At 39.1% G+C, this 21,804-nt stretch overlaps 4 protein-coding genes across 5 annotated transcripts in view; 2 read left to right on the forward strand and 2 right to left on the reverse strand.

Moving 5' to 3' along the window:
* Positions 1-9,865, forward strand: part of LOC121506656 (arrestin red cell-like) — a 30,720-nt gene extending 20,855 nt beyond the window's left edge. Inside the window, exon 14 of the mRNA XM_041782490.1 lies at positions 8,257-9,865. Within this exon, the coding sequence (XP_041638424.1) occupies positions 8,257-8,347 (91 nt within the window). The 3' untranslated portion in view covers positions 8,348-9,865. The remainder of the gene's footprint in view (positions 1-8,256) is intronic.
* Positions 9,866-11,782: 1,917 nt separating this feature from the next.
* LOC121506655 lies at positions 11,783-13,348 on the reverse strand. The gene is made up of 2 exons (XM_041782489.1): positions 12,990-13,348; positions 11,783-12,953 (listed from the first exon to the last, which is right to left on the reverse strand). The coding sequence occupies exons 1-2, from the start codon at positions 13,346-13,348 to the stop codon at positions 11,783-11,785; spliced, it is 1,530 nt and encodes a 509-aa protein (XP_041638423.1).
* Positions 13,349-15,336: 1,988 nt separating this feature from the next.
* med11 (mediator complex subunit 11) lies at positions 15,337-17,988 on the reverse strand. Its single transcript, XM_041782486.1, has 3 exons — positions 17,851-17,988; positions 15,956-16,086; positions 15,337-15,647 (listed from the first exon to the last, which is right to left on the reverse strand). Exons 1-3 carry the CDS (start codon positions 17,918-17,920, stop codon positions 15,498-15,500), a joined length of 351 nt encoding a protein of 116 aa, XP_041638420.1. The 5' UTR covers positions 17,921-17,988; the 3' UTR covers positions 15,337-15,497.
* A 132-nt stretch (positions 17,989-18,120) lies between these two features.
* Positions 18,121-21,804, forward strand: part of pelp1 (proline, glutamate and leucine rich protein 1) — a 42,165-nt gene continuing 38,481 nt past the window's right edge. For both annotated transcript variants that reach the window (XM_041782483.1, XM_041782484.1), the window contains exons 1-2: positions 18,121-18,281; positions 18,474-18,538. In XM_041782483.1, coding sequence (XP_041638417.1) covers positions 18,141-18,281; positions 18,474-18,538 — 206 coding nt within the window. In that variant the 5' untranslated portion in view covers positions 18,121-18,140. The remainder of the gene's footprint in view (positions 18,282-18,473; positions 18,539-21,804) is intronic.

Genomic DNA, 21,804 nt, shown 5'->3' on the forward strand with positions numbered 1-21,804 from the left:
CTGACCAGTTATAATTCTCTCTATTCTCTGACCTGTTATAATTCTTCTAGTCATTAACCTGTTATAACTCTCTTCAGTCACTGACCAGTTATAATTCTCTCTATTCTCTGACCTGTTATAATTCTCTCTAGTCATTAACCTGTTATAACTCTCTTCAGTCACTGACCAGTTATAATTCTCTCTATTCTCTGACCTGTTATAATTCTCTCTAGTCATTAACCTGTTATAACTCTCTTCAGTCACTGACCAGTTATAATTCTCTCTATTCTCTGACCTGTTATAATTCTCTCTAGTCATTAACCTGTTATAACTCTCTTCAGTCACTGACCAGTTATAATTCTCTCTATTCTCTGACCTGTTATAATTCTCTCTAGTCATTAACCTGTTATAACTCTCTTCAGTCACTGACCAGTTATAATTCTCTCTATTCTCTGACCTGTTATAATTCTCTCTAGTCATTAACCTGTTATAACTCTCTTCAGTCACTGACCAGTTATAATTCTCTCTATTCGCTGACCTGTTATAATTCTCTCTATTCGCTGACCTGTTATAATTCTCTCTAGTCATTAACCTGTTATAACTCTCTTCAGTCACTGACCAGTTATAATTCTCTCTATTCGCTGACCTGTTATAATTCTCTCTAGTCATTAACCTGTTATAACTCTCTTCAGTCACTGACCAGTTATAATTCTCTCTATTCGCTGACCTGTTATAATTCTCTCTAGTCATTAACCTGTTATAATTCTCTCTATTCGCTGACCTGTTATAATTCTCTCTAGTCACCGACCTGTTATAATTCTCTCAAGTCACCTACCTGTTATGATTCTCTCTAGTCACCGACCTGTTATGATTCTCTCTAGTCACCGACCTGTTATGATTCTCTCTAGTCACCGACCTGTTATAATTCTCTCTAGTGACTGACCTGTTATAACTCTCTTCAGTCACTGACCAGTTATAATTCTCTCTATTCTCTGACCTGTTATAATTCTCTCTAGTCATTAACCTGTTATAACTCTCTTCAGTCACTGACCAGTTATAATTCTCTCTATTCTCTGACCTGTTATAATTCTCTCTAGTCATTAACCTGTTATAACTCTCTTCAGTCACTGACCAGTTATAATTCTCTCTATTCTCTGACCTGTTATAATTCTCTCTAGTCATTAACCTGTTATAACTCTCTTCAGTCACTGACCAGTTATAATTCTCTCTATTCTCTGACCTGTTATAATTCTCTCTAGTCATTAACCTGTTATAACTCTCTTCAGTCACTGACCAGTTATAATTCTCTCTATTCTCTGACCTGTTATAATTCTCTCTAGTCATTAACCTGTTATAACTCTCTTCAGTCACTGACCAGTTATAATTCTCTCTATTCTCTGACCTGTTATAATTCTCTCTAGTCATTAACCTGTTATAACTCTCTTCAGTCACTGACCAGTTATAATTCTCTCTATTCTCTGACCTGTTATAATTCTCTCTAGTCATTAACCTGTTATAACTCTCTTCAGTCACTGACCTGTTATAATTCTCTCTAGTGACTGACCTGTTATAATTTCTATCTATTTGCTGACCTGTTATGATTCTCTCTAGTCACTGACCTGTTATAAGTCTCTCCAGTCACTGACCTGTAATAATTCTCTCTAGGGACTGACCTGTTATATTTCTCTCTAGTCATTGACCTGTTATAATTCTCTCTAGTCATTAAACTGTTATATTTGTATCTAGTCAATAACCTGTTATATTTGTCTCTAGTCATTAACCTGTTATAACTCTCTTCAGTCACTGACCTGTTATAATTCTCTCTAGTGACTGACCTGTTATAATTTCTATCTATTTGCTGACCTGTTATGATTCTCTCTAGTGACTGACCTGTTATAAGTCTCTCTAGTCACTGACCTGTAATAATTCTCTCTAGGGACTGACCTGTTATATTTCTCTCTAGTCATTGACCTGTTATAATTCTCTCTAGTCATTAAACTGTTATATTTGTATCTAGTCAATAACCTGTTATATTTGTCTCTATTCATTAACCTGTTATATTTGTCTCTATTCATTAACCTGTTATATATCTCCCTAGTCATTAACCTGTTACATTTCTCTCTAGTCATTACTACTACTTATCTACTTATATTGTCTTTTATTAACCTGTTAAATTTCATGTCTCTAGTCACTGACCTGTCATATTTCATGTCTCTTTGCACTGACCTGTCATGTTTTGTGTGTCTAGTCACTGACCTGTAACATTTCATGTCTTTAGTCACTAACTTGTCATGATTTTTGTGTCTAGTCACTGACATGTCATTTTTTGTGTCTCTCGTCGCTGACCTGTCATATTTTGTGTCTCTTTTCACTGACCTGTAACTTTTCATGTCTCTAGTTACTGACCTGTCATTTGTCTTGTCTTTAGTCACTGACTTATAATTTTTCATGTCTCTAGACACTGCCCTGTGATATTTCGTGTCTCTCGTCACTGACCTGTAACATTTCATGTCTCTAGTCACTGACCTGTCATGTTTGGTGTGTCTAGTCACTGACCTATAACATTTGATGTCTCTCGTCACTGACCTGTCATGTTTTGTGTCTCTAGTCACTTACTTGTCATGTTTTGTGTGTCTAGTCACTGGCCTGTCATGTTTCATTTCCCTAGTAACTGACCTGTCATATGTCCTTTCTCTCATCACTGACCTGTAACATTTCATGTCTCTAGTCACTGACTTGTCATATTTCATGTTTCTAGTCACTGACCTTCCATGTTTTGTGCCTAGTCACTGACATGTCATGTTGTGTGTCTAGTCATTGACCTGTCATGTTTGTGTGTCTAGTCACTGACCTGTCATGTTTCGTTTCTCGAGTCACTGATCTCTCATATTTTGTGTCTAGTCACTGACCTGTAACATTTCATGTCTCTAGTCACTGACTTGTCATGCTTTGTGACTCTCGTGACTGACCTGTAACATTTCATGTCTCTAGTCACTGACCTGTCATGTTTTGTGTCTCTAGTCACTGACCTGTCATGTTTTATGTCTCTTGTCACTGAGCTGTCATGATTTTTGTGTCTAGTCAACGACCTGTCATTTTTTGTGTTTCTAGTCACTGACCTGTAACATTTCATGTCTCTTTTCACTGACTTGTCATGTTTCGTGTCTCTCTTCACTGACCTGTAACATTTCAAGTCTCTTTTCACTGACTTTACATTCTTCATGTCTCTTGTCACTGACCTGTCATATTTTTGTCTCGTCAATGACCTGTTGTATTGAGTGTCTCTAGTCACTAACTTAACATGTTTCATGTCTGTAGTCACTGACCTGTCATATTTCATGTCTCTCGTCACTGACCTGTCATATTTCTGTAACCTGCAACATCTCATGTCTCTAGTCACTGACTTGCCATGTTTTGTGTCGAGTCTCTGACCTGTTACATTTAATTACTCTAGTCACTGACCCGTCATGTTTTGTGTCTTTAGTCACTGACCTGTCAGGTTTTGTGTTTAGTCATTGACTTGTCATGTTTCGTTTCTCAAGTCACTGATCTCTCCTATTTTGTGTCTCTTGTCACTGACCTGTAACATTTTATGTATCTAGTCACTGACCTGTTATGTTTTGTGTGCCTAGTCACTGACCTGTCATGTTTTGTTTCTCTAGTCACTGACCTGTCATATTTCCTGTCTCAAGTCACTGACCTGTAACATTTCATGTCTCTAGTCTCTGACTTGTCATGTCATGTCTCTAGTCGCTGACTTGTAATGTTTTGTGTGCCTAGTCACTGACCTGTCATGTTTTGTTTCTCTAGTCACTGACCTGTCATATTTCCTGTCTCAAGTCACTGACCTGTAACATGTCATGTCTCTAGTCTCTGACTTGTCATTTTTTGTGTCTCTTGTCACTGACCTGTAACATTCTTCATGACTCTAGTCACTGACCTGTCATATGTCATGTGTCTTGTCACTGACTTGTCATGTTTTGTGTCTGTAGTCACTGACCTGTAACATTTCATGTCTCTTGTCGATGACCTAACATGTTTCATGACTCTAGTCACTGACCTGTCATATTTCATGTCTCTCGTCACTGACCTGTCATGTTTCTTGTCTCAAGTCACTGACCTGTCATATTTCATGTCTCTTTCCATTGACCTGTAACATTTCATGTCTCTAGTCACTGACATGTCATATTTCATGTGTCTCGTCACTGACCTGAAACATTTCATGTGTCTCGTCACTGACTTGTCATGTTTTTTTTCTTAAGTCACTGATCTCTCATATTTTGTGTCTCTAGTCACTGACCTGTAACATTTCATGTCTCTAGTCACTGACATGTCATATTTCATGTGTCTTGTCACTGACCTGAAACATTTCATGTGTCTCGTCACTGACTTGTCATGTTTTTTTTCTTAAGTCACTGATCTCTCCTATTTTGTGTCTCTAGTCACTGACTTAACATGTTTCATGTCTCTAGTCACTGACTTGTCATGTCATGTCTCTAGTCGCTGACTTGTAATGTTTTGTGTGTCTAGTCGCTGACCTGTCGTGTTTCATATATGTAGTCGCTGACCTGTCATGCTTTATGTGGCTAGTCACTGACCTGTAACATTTCATGTCTCTGGTCACTGACTTGTCATGTTTTGTGTCTATTCACTGACCTGTAACATCTCATGTCTCTTGTCGCTGACCTGTCATGTTTCGGGCCTCTTGTCGCTGACCTGTCATGTTTTGTGTCTAGTCACTGGCCTGACACATTTCATGTCTCTAGTCACTGACCTGTTATGTTTTGTGTGCCTAGTCACTGACCTGTCATGTTTTGTTTCTCTAGTCACTGACCTGTCATATTTCCTGTCTCAAGTCACTGACCTGTAACATTTCATGTCTCTAGTCTCTGACTTGTCATTTTTTGTGTCTCTTGTCACTGGCTTAACATTCTTCATGACTCTAGTCACTGACCTGTCATATTTCATGTCTCTTGTCACTGACCTGTCATTTTTTTGTCTCAAGTCAATAACCTGTCATGTTTCATGTCTCTTTGCACTGACCTGTCATGTTTTCTGTGTCTAGTCACTGACCTGTAACATTTCATGTCTTTAGTCACTAACTTGTCATGATTTTTGTGTCTAGTCACTGACATGTCATTTTTTATGTCTCTCGTCGCTGACCTGTCATATTTCGTGTCTCTTTTCACTGACCTGTAACATTTCATGTCTCTAGTCACTGACATATCATATTTCATGTGTCTTGTTACTGACCTGAAACATTTCATGTGTCTCGTCACTGACTTGTCATGTTTTTTTTCTTAAGTCACTGATCTCTCCTATTTTGTGTCTCTAGTCACTGACTTAACATGTTTCATGTCTCTAGTCACTGACTTGTCATGTCATGTCTCTAGTCGCTGACTTGTAATGTTTTGTGTGTCTAGTCACTGACCTGTCGTGTTTCATATATGTAGTCGCTGACCTGTCATGCTTTGTGTGGCTAGTCACTGACCTGTAACATTTCATGTCTCTGGTCACTGACTTGTCATGTTTTGTGTCTATTCACTGACCTGTAACATCTCATGTCTCTTGTCGCTGACCTGTCATGTTTCGGGCCTCTTGTCGCTGACCTGTCATGTTTTGTGTCTAGTCACTGGCCTGACACATTTCATGTCTCTAGTCACTGACCTGTTATGTTTTGTGTGCCTAGTCACTGACCTGTCATGTTTTGTTTCTCTAGTCACTGACCTGTCATATTTCCTGTCTCAAGTCACTGACCTGTAACATTTCATGTCTCTAGTCTCTGACTTGTCATTTTTTGTGTCTCTTGTCACTGGCTTAACATTCTTCATGACTCTAGTCACTGACCTGTCATATTTCATGTCTCTTGTCACTGACCTGTCATTTTTTTGTCTCAAGTCAATAACCTGTCATGTTTCATGTCTCTTTGCACTGACCTGTCATGTTTTCTGTGTCTAGTCACTGACCTGTAACATTTCATGTCTTTAGTCACTAACTTGTCATGATTTTTGTGTCTAGTCACTGACATGTCATTTTTTGTGTCTCTCGTCGCTGACCTGTCATATTTCGTGTCTCTTTTCACTGACCTGTAACATTTCATGTCTCTAGTCACTGACATGTCATATTTCATGTGTCTTGTCACTGACCTGAAACATTTCATGTGTCTCGTCACTGACTTGTCATGTTTTTTTTCTTAAGTCACTGATCTCTCCTATTTTGTGTCTCTAGTCACTGACTTAACATGTTTCATGTCTCTAGTCACTGACTTGTCATGTCATGTCTCTAGTCGCTGACTTGTAATGTTTTGTGTGTCTAGTCACTGACCTGTCGTGTTTCATATATGTAGTCGCTGACCTGTCATGCTTTGTGTGGCTAGTCACTGACCTGTAACATTTCATGTCTCTGGTCACTGACTTGTCATGTTTTGTGTCTAGTCACTGACCTGTAACATCTCATGTCTCTTGTCGCTGACCTGTCATGTTTCGTGCCTCTTGTCGCTGACCTGTCATGTTTTGTGTCTAGTCACTGGCCTGACACATTTCATGTCTCTAGTCACTGACCTGTTATGTTTTGTGTGCCTAGTCACTGACCTGTCATGTTTTGTTTCTCTAGTCACTGACCTGTCATATTTCCTGTCTCAAGTCACTGACCTGTAACATTTCATGTCTCTAGTCTCTGACTTGTCATTTTTTGTGTCTCTTGTCACTGGCTTAACATTCTTCATGACTCTAGTCACTGACCTGTCATATTTCATGTCTCTTGTCACTGACCTGTCATTTTTTTGTCTCAAGTCAATAACCTGTCATGTTTCATGTCTCTTTGCACTGACCTGTCATGTTTTCTGTGTCTAGTCACTGACCTGTAACATTTCATGTCTTTAGTCACTAACTTGTCATGATTTTTGTGTCTAGTCACTGACATGTCATTTTTTGTGTCTCTCGTCGCTGACCTGTCATATTTCGTGTCTCTTTTCACTGACCTGTAACATTTCATGTCTCTAGTCACTGACATGTCATATTTCATGTGTCTTGTCACTGACCTGAAACATTTCATGTGTCTCGTCACTGACTTGTCATGTTTTTTTTCTTAAGTCACTGATCTCTCCTATTTTGTGTCTCTAGTCACTGACTTAACATGTTTCATGTCTCTAGTCACTGACTTGTCATGTCATGTCTCTAGTCGCTGACTTGTAATGTTTTGTGTGTCTAGTCACTGACCTGTCGTGTTTCATATATGTAGTCGCTGACCTGTCATGCTTTGTGTGGCTAGTCACTGACCTGTAACATTTCATGTCTCTGGTCACTGACTTGTCATGTTTTGTGTCTAGTCACTGACCTGTAACATCTCATGTCTCTTGTCGCTGACCTGTCATGTTTCGTGCCTCTTGTCGCTGACCTGTCATGTTTTGTGTCTAGTCACTGGCCTGACACATTTCATGTCTCTAGTCACTGACCTGTTATGTTTTGTGTGCCTAGTCACTGACCTGTCATGTTTTGTTTCTCTAGTCACTGACCTGTCATTTTTTGTGTCTCTTGTCACTGGCTTAACATTCTTCATGACTCTAGTCACTGACCTGTCATATTTCATGTCTCTTGTCACTGACCTGTCATTTTTTTGTCTCAAGTCAATAACCTGTCATGTTTCATGTCTCTTTGCACTGACCTGTCATGTTTTCTGCGTCTAGTCACTGACCTGTAACATTTCATGTCTTTAGTCACTAACTTGTCATGATTTTTGTATCTAGTCACTGACATGTCATTTTTTGTGTCTCTCGTCGCTGACCTGTCATATTTCGTGTCTCTTTTCACTGACCTGTAACATTTCATGTGTCTTGTCACTGGCCTGTCATGTTTTGTGTCTGTAGTCACTGACCTGAAACATTTCATGTCTCTTGTCACTGACCTAACATGTTTTATGACTCTAGTCACTGACCTGTCATATTTCATGTCTCTCGTCACTGACATGTCATATTTTTTGTCTCAAGTCACTGACCTATCATATTTCGTGTCTCTAGTCACTGAACTGTAACTTTTCATGTCTCTAGTCACTGACCTGTCATTTTTTGTCTCTAGTCACTGACCTGTAACATTTCATGTCTCTAGTCACTGACCTGTCATATTTTGTGTCTCTCATTACTGACCTGTAACATTTCATGTCTCTAGTCACTGACCTGTCATATTTTGTGTCTCTCATCACTGACCTGTAACATTTCATGTCTCTAGTCACAGTCATAGTTCATGTCTCTAGTCACTGACTTGTAACATTTCGTGTCTCTAGTCCGTCCCCTCAGGTTGAAGAGCTCGTGTTTGAGGATTTCGCTCGTCTGAGGTTAACGGGGTTGAAGGATGAAGATGAACCCTTCTTTTAGCTCCGCCTCCTGGTCTTTTTTCCGACAGGAAGTGTTCTGTTAGCCCTGACACCAAAGAAGAAGAAGAGCAGCTAGTGGTCTGCTTCTCTAAAGGCTGTGTTCGAAATCACACCATATTCACTTTCTAGTGCACTATATAGTGAATACGCCATTTTGTAGTGGTGTCCGAATTCTGAGTGAGCATTGTTATTCACTATATGGTGCACTCATTCTATCCCACAATGCATTGTGAAAAGTAGTGAACAACCGATGGTCACTAGCTCAGCAATATTTACTATAATGCATCACGGTTGCTGCTCTTAAACATGACAGACGAACAAGAGGAGCACAGGAACATATACAAAAACTTTTTGTTTGTTGGTTTTACCAAATCTGTAAGAAAATATTAAGCATTAAAAATGGAGTAACTTTTTCCCCCTGTGATGATGACAACCATGAGACCATCATCTTTTTGCAAAAATAAATGATAATACACACAAAACATTTATATTATTTTGTCACTATAGAGACAACTTTTATTGTCTACCCGTATATTTATTTTTTGTGAAAATACGTTACATTTTTTATCAGTTTTAATTGAAATTCTACCGTTAATTTCGGTCCTCAGCCGTTGTCAAGGAAATTTACGAGCCGTTGCTGCTAAACATTTTAATTGTGAGACGGCGATGACGTCATCGCCCACGGCCGGAGTAGTGTCTGCAATCATTTTTGTGTTTTGCAGCTGAGTCCACTATATAGTCCACTATATGCTGCTCACTATAGAGTGGATAGGGAGTAGGGAATGAGTGAATGGTTTCGGCCACAGCCTAAGTTTTTTCTCTGAGACATCAGGAAATAATCAGACTGACGTCCTGCTGAAGAAACTCTGCGCTCTGTTTTCTGCTTTAATCCGAAGAATTCATTCTATCTTCATTTTAATGTTGTTGAAGGACCAGGGGCCTCATTTATAAAACTGTGCAGGAAAGATCACTACAGCTGGCGTACGCCGGAAACACAGGAAATGCGTACGCACAAAAACTTTCAGATTTTTAACAGAGTGCGCACGCACGTCCTACACCTGTTTCCATTTATAGATCACAATCAACTCTAAAGTTGTCGCACGTGAGGGAATGCTTTGCCCCGCCCATATGGTGCCTATAAAAGGTCAGGTGAACGCCCTTGATGAATATTCAATGATATCAGTTTCACGATGGACCAAGACGGAAAACGAGCGAAAAAAAGAAATTTAACTCAATGTGAGGTCACGATATTAATAGGAGAGGTGGACACACGCAGAGTCTTATTTGGTGGGCACAGTTTGGGCATCACTAACGCCAGAAAGGCAACAGAGTGGAAGCGTGTGGCTGATGCTGTAAATAACGTTCCTCAGAGGGACTGTGGCTGAAGTAAAACAGAAATGGTCCGACATAAAAGTGGAGGCGAAAAGGCGCATCGCTCTCATAGAAAGAGTGTCTGTGTGACAGGAGGGGGAAAGATCGTGTCATTGATCGTGTCATTGATCGTGTCTTTGATCGTGTCATTGATCGTGTCTTTGATCGTGTCTTTGATCGTGTCATTGATCGTGTCTTTGATCGTGTCTTTGATCGTGTCATTGATCGTGTCTTTGATCGTGTCATTGATCGTGTCATTGATCGTGTCTTTGATCGTGTCATTGATCGTGTCTTTGATCGTGTCTTTGATCGTGTCATTGATCGTGTCTTTGATCGTGTCATTGATCGTGTCATTGATCGTGTCTTTGATCGTGTCTTTGATCGTGTCTTTGATCGTGTCATTGATCGTGTCATTGATCGTGTCTTTGATCGTGTCATTGATCGTGTCATTGATCGTGTCTTTGATCCTGTCATTGATCCTGTCATTGATCCTGTCATTGATCGTGTCTTTGATCGTGTCATTGATCGTGTCATTGATCGTGTCTTTGATCGTGTCTTTGATCGTGTCATTGATCCTGTCATTGATCGTGTCATTGATCGTGTCATTGATCGTGTCTTTGATCCTGTCATTGATCCTGTCATTGATCGTGTCATTGATCGTGTCATTGATCGTGTCTTTGATCGTGTCTTTGATCGTGTCATTGATCGTGTCTTTGATCGTGTCATTGATCGTGTCATTGATCGTGTCTTTGATCGTGTCTTTGATCGTGTCATTGATCGTGTCATTGATCGTGTCTTTGATCGTGTCATTGATCGTGTCATTGATCGTGTCATTGATCCTGTCATTGATCGTGTCATTGATCGTGTCTTTGATCGTGTCTTTGATCCTGTCATTGATCGTGTCATTGATCGTGTCTTTGATCGTGTCATTGATCGTGTCATTGATCGTGTCATTGATCGTGTCTTTGATCGTGTCATTGATCGTGTCATTGATCGTGTCATTGATCGTGTCTTTGATCGTGTCATTGATCGTGTCATTGATCGTGTCTTTGATCGTGTCATTGATCGTGTCATTGATCGTGTCATTGATCGTGTCATTGATCGTGTCATTGATCGTGTCATTGATCGTGTCATTGATCGTGTCATTGATCATGTCATTGATCGTGTCATTGATCGTGTCTTTGATCGTGTCATTGATCGTGTCATTGATCATGTCATTGATCCTGTCATTTTAATTACTTTTATTATAAATGTTAAACTTAATTTGTCTGGCACACTTTGGGAGCACGGTTACTGTCCGCCTTGTTGTTTATGTGAATGCATGTCAGTAACATGTAGGGTTTGTTTCACACTGACAGAACATGATCGAGTCAATAATAAAGGCTATGTGTGTGGGCACGCGTGCGTGTGTTCACGCACTCCCTCGGGCATTAATGTAAATTTTTCCTCTTTTTTTTCGTTTTTTCAAATATATCCTTCATATATGTTATGTGTTGTAAAATGTTTAATGTTTGATTATTTCACACAAATGTATCAGTTTCACATCAGTCTTTAATTTCATCCTTCTACTGTTGAGGTCAGTTTCCGTTTCTCCAGGTTTTGTGCGTACGGCAGGGTCAGAGCTGCCGTGGAGGTGCGCACATTTTCCTGTCAAGTTTGTTCTTTCTTACAAGTGGCGTACGCTTTCTTTAGTGCGTACGCAGTGTTTATAAATGAGGCCCCTGATCCTGTCTCTGGATCTCTGGCAGGAACCTTTGACTCTTCATACACAGCTAGAAAAAGTCAAACCATCATGTTAGAGTAACTAAAAATAGATGTTCAGAGTCTTTATGAACATATTTGAGGATACCTCATCATCACTGCACACCCTTTCAAAATAAAAGCCTTTATGATCGTTAGGTAGACCACTTCCTGAAGACATGGTTTTGACCATGCTCTGTTTTACTCTCTGATCCTAAGCACATATGAGGACAGAACGTGTCCCAGGAGGGACCAAAGGAGAACCCAGAGAAAAGCTAAAGAGAACCCAGGAACCAAAGGAGAATCTAAGAGAGACTCTGGGCATCTAGGTTAGACTTTTTCCTTCAGTCTGACAGTGACAGTGAAGGATAAAGTCTAACCTAGATCTGCAGTGACAGTGAAGGATAAAGTCTAACCTAGATCTGCAATGACAGTGAAGGATAAAGTCTAACCTAGATCTGCAGTGACAGCAAAGGATAAAGTCTAACCTAGATCTGCAGTGACAGCGAAGGATAAAGTCTAACCTAGATCTGCAGTGACAGCGAAGGATAAAGTCTAACCTACATCTGCTGTGACAGCGAAGGATAAAGTCTAACCTAGATCTGCAGTGACAGTGAAGGATAAAGTCTAACCTAGATCTGCTGTGACAGCGAAGGATAAAGTCTAACCTAGATCTGCAGTGACAGCGAAGGATAAAGTCTAACCTAGATCTGCAATGACAGCGAAGGATAAAGTCTAACCTAGATCTGCAGTGACAGCGAAGGATAAAGTCTAACCTAGATCTGCAATGACAGCGAAGGATAAAGTCTAACCTAGATCTGCAATGACAGCGAAGGATAAAGTCTAACCTAGATCTGCAGTGACAGCGAAGGATAAAGTCTAACCTAGATCTGCAATGACAGCGAAGGATAAAGTCTAACCTAGATCTGCAGTGACAGTGAAGGATAAAGTCTAACCTAGATCTGCAATGACAGCGAAGGATAAAGTCTAACCTAGATCTGCAGTGACAGTGAAGGATAAAGTCTAACCTAGATCTGCAGTGACAGTGAAGGATAAAGTCTAACCTAGATCTGCAGTGACAGCGAAGGATAAAGTCTAACCTAGATCTGCAGTGACAGTGAAGGATAAAGTCTAACCTAGATCTGCAATGACAGTGAAGGATAAAGTCTAACCTAGATCTGCAGTGACAGTGAAGGATAAAGTCTAACCTAGATCTGCAATGACAGTGAAGGATAAAGTCTAACCTAGATCTGCAGTGACAGTGAAGGATAAAGTCTAACCTAGATCTGCAGTGACAGTGAAGGATAAAGTCTAACCTAGATCTGCAGTGACAGTGAAGGATAAAGTCTAACCTAGATCTGCAATGACAGTGAAGGATAAAGTCTAACCTAGATCTGCTGTGACAGTGAAGGATAAAGTCTAACCTAGATCTGCAATGACAGTGAAGGATAAAGTCTAACCTAGATCTGCAGTGACAGTGAAGGATAAAGTCTAACCTAGATCTGCAGTGACAGTGAAGGATAAAGTCTAACCTAGATCTGTCAAGATATTCTCTTTTTGTTCTCTTTTGGTTCTCCTGGTTCCTCCCACAGTCCATGAACGTTCGTCTATGGTTATTCGTGACTAGCTGTGAATGTGAGCATGAAGAGTTGCTGGTCCAGGTTGTAACCGCGCCTCCTGCCCTGGGATTGGCTGGTCCAGGTTGTAACCGCGCCTCCTGCCCTGGGATTGGCTGGTCCAGGTTGTAACTGCGCCTCCTGCCCTGGGATTGGCTGGTCCAGGTTGTAACCGCGCCTCCTGCCCTGGGATTGGCTGGTCCAGGTTGTAACCGCGCCTCCTGCCCTGGGATTGGCTGTAGCCCCTGAGACGTTGAAGATAAAGTGAATGACATTTCTGCAGCAACGACAGGATGAGTTTAAACAACTTTAATTTGATGATTTTAGAAGAACTCCTGTTGATTACATCTTTACGCTCCATAACAAATCTGAATTTCTTTAATATTCGGAACGTTTTAATATTCATGAAAAATAAATCATTATAAATCATGCTTTTATATATTTGAATGTTTTATCAGTCTATTACATGAATAATCAGTGATGAATAATAAATCATGCTTTTATATATTGGAATGTTTTATCAGTCTATTACATGAATAATCAGTGATGAATAATAAATCATGCTTTTATATATTGGAATGTTTTATCAGTCTATTACATGAATAATCAGTGGTGAATAATAAATTATGCTTTTATATACTGGAATGTTTTATCAGTCTATTACATGAATAATCAGTGGTGAATAATAAATTATGCTTTTATATACTGGAATGTTTTATCAGTCTATTACATGAATAATCAGTGATGAATTATAAATCATGCTTTTATATATTTGAATGTTTTATCAGTCTATTACATGAATAATCAGTGATGAATTATAAATCATGCTTTTATATATATTTGAATGTTTTATCAGTCTATTACATGAATAATCAGTGATGAATAATAAATCATGCTTTTATATATATTGGAATGTTTTATCAGTCTATTACATGAATAATCAGTGATGAATAATAAATTATGCTTTTATATATTTGAATGTTTTATCAGTCTATTACATGAATAATCAGTGATGAATAATAAATCATGCTTTTATATATTGGAATGTTTTATCAGTCTATTACATGAATAATCAGTGATGAATTATAAATCATGCTTTTATATATATTTGAATGTTTTATCAGTCTATTACATGAATAATCAGTGATGAATAATAAATCATGCTTTTATATATTGGAATGTTTTATCAGTCTATTACATGAATAATCAGTGATGAATAATAAATCATGCTTTTATATATTGGAATGTTTTATCAGTCTATTACATGAATAATCAGTGATGAATAATAAATCATGCTTTTATATATATTGGAATGTTTTATCAGTCTATTACATGAATAATCAGTGGTGAATAATAAATTATGCTTTTATATATTTGAATGTTTTATCAGTCTATTACATGAATAATCAGTGATGAATTATAAATCATGCTTTTATATATTTGAATGTTTTATCAGTCTATTACATGAATAATCAGTGATGAATAATAAATTATGCTTTTATATACTGGAATGTTTTATCAGTCTATTACATGAATAATCAGTGATGAATAATAAATCATGCTTTTATATATTTGAATGTTTTATCAGTCTATTACATGAATAATCAGTGATGAATTATAAATCATGCTTTTATATATTGGAATGTTTTATCGTCTATTTTATGATCATGCAATAGAGTGATAAGTTCTAGGTCTGATCTGTAAACCACTGTTCTCTGTTAGAATGTGGGCTGTTGTCTTTAGTGTCAAACATGCTTTCACTCAGAATCATCTAGAAATCAACAGAAATGATGACCAACGTCAAAAACATGCTGTTCCATGACTGTGAAAATAAACGTTTACACCCATCAGAGCAACTCTGGTGTGATTTTTCACTGATTTATCAACATTTCAGCCAAAACCAGATCATTCACAACAAAACAGAAACAGTCTGGATTAGAAACCTTGATCCGTCTCTGAGCCGGGTCATCACAGACCGGGGCTCGTCTAGGGGCGGAGCCTCAGGAGGGCGTGTTTGGGCTGCAGGAGCCTCTGACCTGGACCAATCAAAGTTCTTCAAAAGCCGTCTGCTCCCCAGGATACGACCACAGATCTACTGAACATTGTTATTCATGCACAGATGTAGCTGCTGTTAATGCTGATTATCATTTTTGTCCCTACTGAGCAGCCGTAGGGCAAACCTAACAGGATCGCCTGTCAGAGAGTCCTATTCCTGCTTTTCTAAAGGATGATCTCTACAAGAATCCAGACAGGAGGCAGCAGGTTAAACCAAACTTTTATTAGACGGATAGATAAAGATTCTAAATGTGGAAACAAAAAAACAAACATGACGGTGCAGGAAACCAGAACATCTCCTTCCTGTTTCAGTGTCTGTAATGACAGAAATCATCCACGAACACGTGGAGGTGGAGCTGAAACTGAGCTTCACGTCTGCGGAGGCTGCTCCAGCATCAGCTCACAGGTCCGTCCCAGTTCTCCCAGTTTGACTTTGGCGTACTCGGCTCGGTTCAGAGCCATCTGACAGTCCTTCCTGGCCGAGTAGGTGGAGCCTTCGTGAGGCTGACCTGTGGCGACCTGCAGAGGAGACGGAGGATTACAGGTTCATCCTGGTGATTGGACTAACAGGGTTCTAATGAACGTGTGACGGAACAACACGGAACAGAAATATTCAATCCTTCCTACTTCACAGAAGAAAGGATTTTGGTGTCATGCCTGAGCATGACTCCCTGTCTCTGGTCTGTGGTTCTAATAGAGAACTATGTAGACTGTCTGATAGAAGCCTTGCTGAATGTTGGGATGTTGGGGCCATAGCAAGTAACTTCTGAAAAAGTGGGTGTGACTGTGTGGACATCTTCTCACCAGGTTTAACCTCCGTCTCTCACCTGTGTCAGGTAGCGGATCTGGGCACTCAGCTCGCTCTCGACCCGGTTAACAGAGCCCTGAAACTGGACCAGCTGTCTGTCCAGGAGGCTGGCATTGTGTTTGTCTTTGGAGAGCTCCAGAACGATGGTTCCTAGAACAGACAACAAGACCATGTCAGCTAAATACTAGCCCAGTTCAGGGTACAGGACAAGGCTGAAGGGGCCCTCAGGGGCCACTGCATTAAAAACAGGCATGATCCTGTACTGAAGTCACTGCATGGGCTCAGGAACATGCCATCCACCAATGACAGTTAAAGCTGGATCATGGAGACAAGAAGCCATATGTGACCAGGATCCAGAAACACCACCGTCTTCTCTGGACCAAAGCTCATTTAACATGAACTGAGGAAACATGGAAAACTGTTCTGTGGTCAGAGGAATCATGGAAAACTGTTCTGTGGTCAGAGGAATCATGGAAAACTGTTCTGTGGTCAGAGGAATCATGGAAAACTGTTCTGTGGTCAGAGGAATCATGGAAAACTGTTCTGTGGTCAGAGGAATCATGGAAAACTGTTCTGTGGTCAGAGGGAAACATGGAAAACTGTTCTGTGGTCAGAGGAATCATGGAAAACTGTTCTGTGGTCAGAGGAATCATGGAAAACTGTTCTGTGGTCAGAGTAAACAAGGAAAACTGTTCTGTGGTCAGAGTAAACATGGAAAACTGTTCTGTGGTCAGAGGAAACATGGAAAACTGTTCTGTGGTCAGAGTAAACAAGGAAAACTGTTCTGTGGTCAGAGTAAACATGGAAAACTGTTCTGTGGTCAGAGGAAACATGGAAAACTGTTCTGTGGTCAGAGGAAACATGGAAAACTGTTCTGTGGTCAGAGGAAACATGGAAAACTGTTCTGTGGTCAGAGGAAACAAGGAAAACTGTTCTGTGGTCAGAGGGAAACATGGAAAACTGTTCTGTGGTCAGAGGAAACATGGAAAACTGTTCTGTGGTCAGAGGAAACATGGAAAACTGTTCTGTGGTCAGAGGAAACATGGAAAACTGTTCTGTGGTCAGAGTAAACATGGAAAACTGTTCTGTGGTCAGAGGAAACATGGAAAACTGTTCTGTGGTCAGAGGAAACATGGAAAACTGTTCTGTGGTCAGAGGAAACATGGAAAACTGTTCTGTGGTCAGAGGAAACATGGAAAACTGTTCTGTGGTCAGAGGAAACATGGAAAACTGTTCTGTGGTCAGAGGAAACATGGAAAACTGTTCTGTGGTCAGAGGAGACATGGAAAACTGTTCTGTGGTCAGATGAATCAAAGCATCAATTTATTCACATTTTAAACAGCGTCCCAGCGTTTTTGTAACTGTGTAGACAGATATAAAGTCAGCGCTCTGAGATGGCGTTACCTAAAGTAGTAACAACACCATGTCTTTTATACAAACCGATAACAATGAGTTAACAAAATCTTATTTCATACCACAAACAACAAAAAAATCGGAAGCACAAACAAACGGCCCATTACTACAGAAGCCCAGAGAGGACAAACACGCAGGAATTTTATTTTAATTTTCTTGTGGACATTTTTGTAGCTTTAATAATCTTGACAAATAAACACATAATCACATGAAAGCCAGATTTTTTCATCCCAAGATAAAAGGATGAATTACTCAACAGGAACCGGGTTAAATAAAATGCACGAATAAGCGCAGTATCCTTAGGGGCTTCCCTGCATGATCGCCTAACGACAGTTTTATTTATCCACGACCATTTTCAGGGCCCTGACCCACCGGTTGAGAGCCACAGAACTAATCTCTGCTAAATAAATAAAACAAATGTCCTTTACACGTCTGTGAAGGCTCTAACTCTTTATACTCAGCGGTAAAACAGACATTAAATAATCCGGTAGCCGATCTCACCAGCACACTGTAGAACCATGGCTATCTCCTTCTCCACATCCTCTAGAGCTCTGAGCCGCTCATTGGCCATCACAGGGCGGGAAGATGTCCTCTTAGCCGTTTACTAACTGTACATTAAACCTATAAAAGACGTTACACGGTTAAATATTCCGAATTAAATGGATTTAGAAGGCTATAAAGTCTACTAAAGAGGCTATAGCTGAGATAAGACAACAAAGAGCGCATGTAATCGACGTCATCTCGTCTCGCGGCTATGACGTAAGCGGTTGGCGACAGGCGGACAGGCAAAGATGGCTACATCGGCTTGGCTGCGTGGCCCGTCCGCGCTGCGGCTAACGGAGGGTCTGGTGTCGGTTCTGAAGGAGCAGAGAGCCGAGTACCTACCGGCTCTGCTGTCCAGCTACCGGGAACATGGCGCCTTTACCGGGCAGGTAGGAGAGCGGGGGCTAGTTAGAGATTAGCATGTAATCTGTTACTGCAGGGCTGCTAAGGCTACAGGCTGCTTTGTTCACTCATCACACCTGAGAGCTGCGGGTAACTCTGACCACACCTGGACATCAGGAGGACTGTTTACCATGTTACCTACCTGTACCTGCATTAAACACCTGTGTTCATCTCTGCAGGGTCCTAGCGTGGCGGGAGGGCTGGTGGGATTCAGCAACGCCAAACTAAACTCCAGTAAGACCAGGTGAGTTAAAAAAGATACCACGAGGGAGACCTAAAACTACAGCACGAGACTGTAAATACCTGATATTTACCCTCATATATAACTACAGTATGACACACCTGATATTTACCTTCATATATAACTACAGTATGACACACCTGATATTTACCCTCATATATAACTACAGTATGACACACCTGATATTTACCCTCATATATAACTACAGTATGACACACCTGATATTTACCCTCATATATAACTACAGTATGACACACCTGATATTTACCTTCATATATAACTACAGTATGACACACCTGATATTTACCTTCATATATAACTACAGTATGACACACCTGATATTTACCCTCATATATAACTACAGTATGACACACCTGATATTTACCCTCATATATAACTACAGTATGACACACCTGATATTTACCCTCATATATAACTACAGTATGACACACCTGATATTTACCTTCATATATAACTACAGTATGACACACCTGATATTTACCCTCATATATAACTACAGTATGACACACCTGATATTTACCCTCATATATAACTACAGTATGACACACCTGATATTTACCCTCATATATAACTACAGTATGACACACCTGATATTTACCTTCATATATAACTACAGTATGACACACCTGATATTTACCCTCATATATAACTACAGTATGACACACCTGATATTTACCCTCATATATAACTACAGTATGACACACCTGATATTTACCCTCATATATAACTACAGTATGACACACCTGATATTTACCCTCATATATAACTACAGTATGACACACCTGATATTTACCTTCATATATAACTACAGTATGACACACCTGATATTTACCCTCATATATAACTACAGTATGACACACCTGATATTTACCTTCATATAACTACAGTATGACACACCTGATATTTACCCTCATATATAACTACAGTATGACACACCTGATATTTACCCTCATATATAACTACAGTATGACACACCTGATATTTACCCTCATATATAACTACAGTATGACACACCTGATATTTACCTTCATATATAACTACAGTATGACACACCTGATATTTACCTTCATATATAACTACAGTATGACACACCTGATATTTACCCTCATATATAACTACAGTATGACACACCTGATATTTACCCTCATATATAACTACAGTATGACACACCTGATATTTACCTTCATATATAACTACAGTATGACACACCTGATATTTACCCTCATATATAACTACAGTATGACACACCTGATATTTACCTTCATATATAACTACAGTATGACACACCTGATATTTACCCTCATATATAACTACAGTATGACACACCTGATATTTACCTTCATATATAACTACAGTATGACACACCTGATATTTACCCTCATATATAACTACAGTATGACACACCTGATATTTACCCTCATATATAACTACAGTATGACACACCTGATATTTACCTTCATATATAACTACAGTATGACACACCTGATATTTACCTTCATATATAACTACAGTATGACACACCTGATATTTACCCTCATATATAACTACAGTATGACACACCTGATATTTACCTTCATATATAACTACAGTATGACACACCTGATATTTACCTTCATATATAACTACAGTATGACACACCTGATATTTACCCTCATATATAACTACAGTATGACACACCTGATATTTACCCTCATATATAACTACAGTATGACACACCTGATATTTACCCTCATATATAACTACAGTATGACACACCTGATATTTACCTTCATATATAACTACAGTATGACACACCTGATATTTACCCTCATATATAACTACAGTATGACACACCTGATATTTACCCTCATATATAACTACAGTATGACACACCTGATATTTACCCTCATATATAACTACAGTATGACACACCTGATATTTACCCTCATATATAACTACAGTATGACACACCTGATATTTACCCTCATATATAACTACAGTATGACACACCTGATATTTACCTTCATATATAACTACAGTATGACACACCTGATATTTACCCTCATATATAACTACAGTATGACACACCTGATATTTACCTTCATATATAACTACAGTATGACACACCTGATATTTACCCTCATATATAACTACAGTATGACACACCTGATATTTACCCTCATATATAACTACAGTATGACACACCTGATATTTACCCTCATATATAACTACAGTATGACACACCTGATATTTACCTTCATATATAACTACAGTATGACACACCTGATATTTACCTTCATATATAACTACAGTATGACACACCTGATATTTACCCTCATATATAACTACGGTATGACACACCTGATATTTACCTTCATATATAACTACAGTATGACACACCTGATATTTACCCTCATATATAACTACAGTATGACACACCTGATATTTACCCTCATATATAACTACAATACGACACACCTGATATTTACCCTCACATATAACTACAGTATGACACACCTGATATTTACCTTCATATATAACTACAGTATGATACACCTGATATTTATCTTCATATATAACTACAGTATGACACACCTGATATTTACCCTCAAATATAACTACAATATGACACACCTGATATTTACCCTCACATTTAACTACAATATGACACACCTGATATTTACCCTCACATAAAACTACGATATGACACACCTGATATTTACCCTCATATATAACTACAATACGACACACCTGATATTTACCCTCATATATAACTACAATACAACACACCTGATATTTACCCTCACATATAACTACGATACGACACACCTGATATTTACCCTCACATATAACTACGATACGACACACCTGATATTTACCCTCACATTTAACTACAATATGACACACCTGATATTTACCCTCACATATAACTACAATACGACACACCTGATATTTACCCTCATATATAACTACAATGTGACACACCTGATATTTACCCTCATATATAACTACAATACGACACACCTGATATTTACCCTCATATATAACTACAGTATGACACACCTGATATTTACCTTCATATATAACTACAGTATGACACACCTGATATTTACCCTCACATATAACTACAATGTGACACACCTGATATTTACCCTCATATATAACTACGATACAACACACCTGATTTTTAACTCATTGAGTGCCAGCCCTTTTATAAAATGGAAAATGACTTGTGCCAGCATTTTTGGCCATTTTGAGTCCTCTTTCAT

Source organism: Cheilinus undulatus, unplaced genomic scaffold (assembly GCF_018320785.1).
Source record: "Cheilinus undulatus unplaced genomic scaffold, ASM1832078v1 Contig4, whole genome shotgun sequence".
In the NCBI taxonomy this organism is placed as follows: domain Eukaryota; kingdom Metazoa; phylum Chordata; class Actinopteri; order Labriformes; family Labridae; genus Cheilinus; species Cheilinus undulatus.